General features: G+C 48.9%; 1 protein-coding gene across 2 annotated transcripts; it reads right to left on the bottom strand.

The window, feature by feature from the left end:
• Positions 1-212: 212 nt before the first annotated feature.
• Positions 213-2,134, bottom strand: LOC121138402 (speckle-type POZ protein-like). Of its 2 annotated transcripts, XM_040741110.1 has the most exons (2): positions 1,627-2,134; positions 213-1,590 (listed from the first exon to the last, which is right to left on the bottom strand). In XM_040741110.1, exons 1-2 carry the CDS (start codon positions 1,855-1,857, stop codon positions 769-771), a joined length of 1,053 nt encoding a protein of 350 aa, XP_040597044.1. In that variant the 5' UTR covers positions 1,858-2,134; the 3' UTR covers positions 213-768. The 2 variants fall into 2 exon arrangements, with proteins under 2 accessions (XP_040597044.1, XP_040597043.1); XM_040741109.1 differs by having other exon boundaries at positions 213-2,134.
• Between the last annotated feature and the right edge of the window lie 1,663 nt (positions 2,135-3,797).

Below are 3,797 nucleotides of genomic sequence, written 5' to 3'. Positions count from 1 at the left end.
CCTGCATGTCATGTTCAAACATGGCTCTGAAAACTGGAGATCGAGCTGCTAAGATGGCCTTGTGAGCCCGGAATTCCTGGCCAGCTACCACCAGGCAGCAGTCTGTGAAGAAGGAATTCTCCCACAGCTCTCCTAGCTCATCTGCCAGAGTGCACCTTGGAACCTGGATCCCTGGCATCGTGGCCTCGTCAGAGACAAGAGGGAGCCTTCATTGCTCTGGATCTCCAGTTAGAGAATTTGAGAAGTCTCCCTCGTATGCTGACAGCTGAACTCATGGAACTGGTCCTCTGCAGGAGCCGCAACTGCTTTGGCCAACTGAGTCAAAAGTCCAGTCCTCACACACTAAGCATGGAGAGAGAAACTGTCTTCCTTCCTCTTCCTCGTCTCTTGGAAGCACACATTCATGTTTGCTTTCTGATTTGGTCTAAATCCGTGATCATGTGCTCTGCTCAGTCTCATCCAGACAGGTTCCTCCAAAGAAACCCTGTTGGGATGTGCTTTGGGCCAACAACCCCACTGATTCCCCAGTATCCGACTCAACGTAGTGAAAGCAAACCAGTACAGGGTCACAGAAGGCAGTGCTCTCCCTCCCCAAAACTGTCATTCCACATATTTCCTGGCATATGAAAGGCCTGAGCCCCCATGCTGTCTGTCTTTCCCCAGGTTCTCTGAAAATGCTACAGTGTCTCGTAGTCTGCCCAGGTGTCCTTGGAAACAATGCCTGCTGCCGCTTATAGAATACACCTGTAGGTCAGAGCTGACAGGATCCTAAGATTGCTTGAGGCGTTTGGGAGGGTTCTCCAGTAATGAGCAGTGAGCAGAAGCCAGGGAGCTGTATGCTTCAGCCAGCAAGTGGGGATATGAGTCCACCATTGTCTTCCAGCTTGAAGTCTCAGAGACTTCAGAAGCATGAGCTGTTATGAAATCCAGCACCTGGGTTTTCAGCTGCCCTGCACTGTGGAGGTCAGCCATGACGAGAGTATGGGCAGCAGTCTCCACGGAGAGGTCCTTGCAGAGGGCGTCCTCACACATGACCTTCAAACGCTCCAGGCCGTACTTGTCGGCAGCTGCAAGCAGTACATCTGCCATGCTGTGGAGATCCGGTGCCTTCCCGGTGTAAAGGAAGCCCATCATTGCTCTGAAGCATTGAGGCTCCAGGTCGTGGATCTCAATGCGGTTTGTTCTGCTCTCCTGCATGTCATGTTCAAACATGGCTCTGAAAACTGGAGAGCGAGCTGCTAAGATGGCCTTGTGAGCCCGGAATTCCTGGCCAGCTACCACCAGGCAGCAGTCTGTGAAGAAGGAATTCTCCCACAGCTCTCCTAGCTCATCTGCCAGAGTGCACCTTGGAACCTGGATCCCTGGCATCGTGGTCTCGTCAGAGTAGCCTAGGGAGTCTTGGGCCACAGTCACCTTGCATCTCAGGCTGAGTTCATTGTCTTCGAGCAGCCAAGGCTCCTGGGCCAAGAGGGAATGTCGAGGGATGAACTTTCTGAATCCCCACTGCTGATTTTGCTGGAACCTGAAGAATCTTGGGCTCTTCATGCCTTGTGTTTTCTCTCCTTCGGAATCGATGATCCAAAACTGGAACTTTGCCCACACTGGTCTCCTTGGGCAGCTGAGCAACGTTAGGTAAACTGACAAGTAGCCTTCGCTTTCTTCATCCATCCCGTTCGGGTGTATTTTCAAACTCCATCTGTTTTTGTCCCCGGCTCCTGAGGAGAAGGTTGGGCTTTCAATGGTTTCGCTCATTTCCCGCAGGATAGAACAGAAGTTGCCGATGGTCCAAATGTAGGTGAATTCCTGGAAACTGACTTCTGTGTAGCCCCAGCTCACGGCTGCCAGGTCCCCTGACATATCGGCTTGTGGCACTTTTTCAATTAACCTGGCTCCAAAATGAATAGGTAGGGCGTTTTCTTCTTCAACCTGGAGGTACGAATTACAGATAACTGTAACACAAAAAGATAAAAGACCAGACACTGATATTGGGGCTCAACTTCAATCTGAAGGTCAGGCAAGCAAAGCAGCCAAGCCACTAGATCTTGCCTCTACCTCAGGCTCCACGTGCTCTCCCCAAGCATCACACCGCTACCTCTCCTCAGCCTAACTGGAGATCTTCTTGAGCCTGATTACTGAAAACCTTTTGTTTTAATTCATGGATTGTCTGGAGCTGTTCCATCACAAGATATTTCAATTAAGTAAGTTTCATTTCAACAAACTATTCATGACAGAGGGAAAAAGGAGTCACCATAATAAGTGGCGTTTACTTCTTGTGTTCCATAAAGTTCCGAAATTCTACTCATTCAGTCACAGAGACTGAGTAGATTCTGGGTGTCCATAGCTCATATTTTGCTTGTTTGGTATTTTTTTCCAAACTATGATCATTTTATCATTTGTAGAAGTTTAAAATAATGTTACTTGACATACCGATCCCGGGTCACTCTCTATCCCACAGCAATGCACACATTCTACCCACCCAACACCCAATCCACCCCTCTGAAAGGGGCGTTCCCACATGGGAATTCAACAAATTCTGTGACATCACTGGAAGCAGACCAAAGACCCTCCCCCATGATTGTAGGGTGAGCGAGGTATGTCTCCACAGGGAATGGGTGCCCAAGAGACATTTAATGCAGTAGGGATAAATCCTGGTTCCCAGTGTGGTGAACCCAACAATTGCCCAAACAAAACAAAGGTCATACACATTCCTAGGGTCCAGTTCAGTGTTATGCAGTTGTGTGGGGTGTCATTATGGACTCAGGGACCTCCCACTTGATTCTTGCTGGGCTCAGCTGTTTCTGTCCCAGGGACCTGGCCACTCTGCTCATGCTATCACACCTCCTGCTGCAAGACTGTGGTCCGCGAGTTGGGCCAGTACTTAGCTGTGGATCTCTTGACCTTCCTCTGTGGGTTAATGGATGAACGTTCTATGATGACACCTAAGGTAGTCATCAACGGGATTGCATGGCAAGTGCCGATAAGGTGCCCTTTCCACTGTGGCTCAGAGTTTAAGCACGGCTCAGGCTTGTGCATTCCTGGGAATTTCCTTAGAGCCAGATTTCCGACTAACCCAAAAATTGGTCTCTCCATCGAAGTTTCCCTTTCTTTGTTCAGTTCCCCTGCGGCCTCCACCAACTTGAACGACACAGACCCTCGTGCTCTCCTTCTAGCTTCTGCATTCTAACAACCTCTTCCTGCACGTGTCTTCCAAATATACACAGGAGACCTTGTCTGTTTCCATTTTGGGGTTAGGGTAGAATCCATGCATTTTCCTAGTAGGGCTCTTCTTGTTTTTTGGACTCTCTGAAGTTGTTAACTGTAAGCTGACTATCCTCTACTTTATGTCGAATATCTACTTATGTGTGAGAACATGGGACACAGAGGAAACAGAGAATTCTGAAGAGTACAGTCTCTAGTGTCCAAAAGGCAAAGGAGGGTCTGCTCCATATCCATAGCCTCCAGGGAAATGAAAATCAATCCTCATCTAAGATGTCATCATTTATTGGTCATATTTGGCTAAGATCAAAACCATTAATGACAGTTTATGCTGGAGAGGATATACTGTATGGGGACCACTGTTCCTTTGCTGGTTCCAACTTGTAAGCCCCTGCATGTCATGTTCAAACATGGCTCTGAAAACTGGAGATCGAGCTGCTAAGATCGCCTTGTGAGCCCGGAATTCCTGGCCAGCTACCACCAGGCAGCAGTCTGTGAAGAAGGAATTCTCCCACAGCTCTCCTAGCTCATCTGCCAGAGTGCACCTTGGAACCTGGATCCCTGGCATCGTGGTCTCGTCA

The sequence above is a fragment of the Mesocricetus auratus genome, unplaced genomic scaffold (assembly GCF_017639785.1).
Source record: "Mesocricetus auratus isolate SY011 unplaced genomic scaffold, BCM_Maur_2.0 contig_2984_pilon_obj, whole genome shotgun sequence".
Lineage (NCBI taxonomy): Eukaryota > Metazoa > Chordata > Mammalia > Rodentia > Cricetidae > Mesocricetus > Mesocricetus auratus.
Note: the sequence above shows the minus strand (reverse complement) of the source record. Positions and strands in the feature narration are given on the sequence as shown.

Coding starts and splice junctions, on each gene's coding strand:
- LOC121138402 (XM_040741109.1), bottom strand. CDS start 1,857: ATGTCAGGGGACCTGGCAGCCGTGAGCTGGGGCTACACAGAAGTCAGT.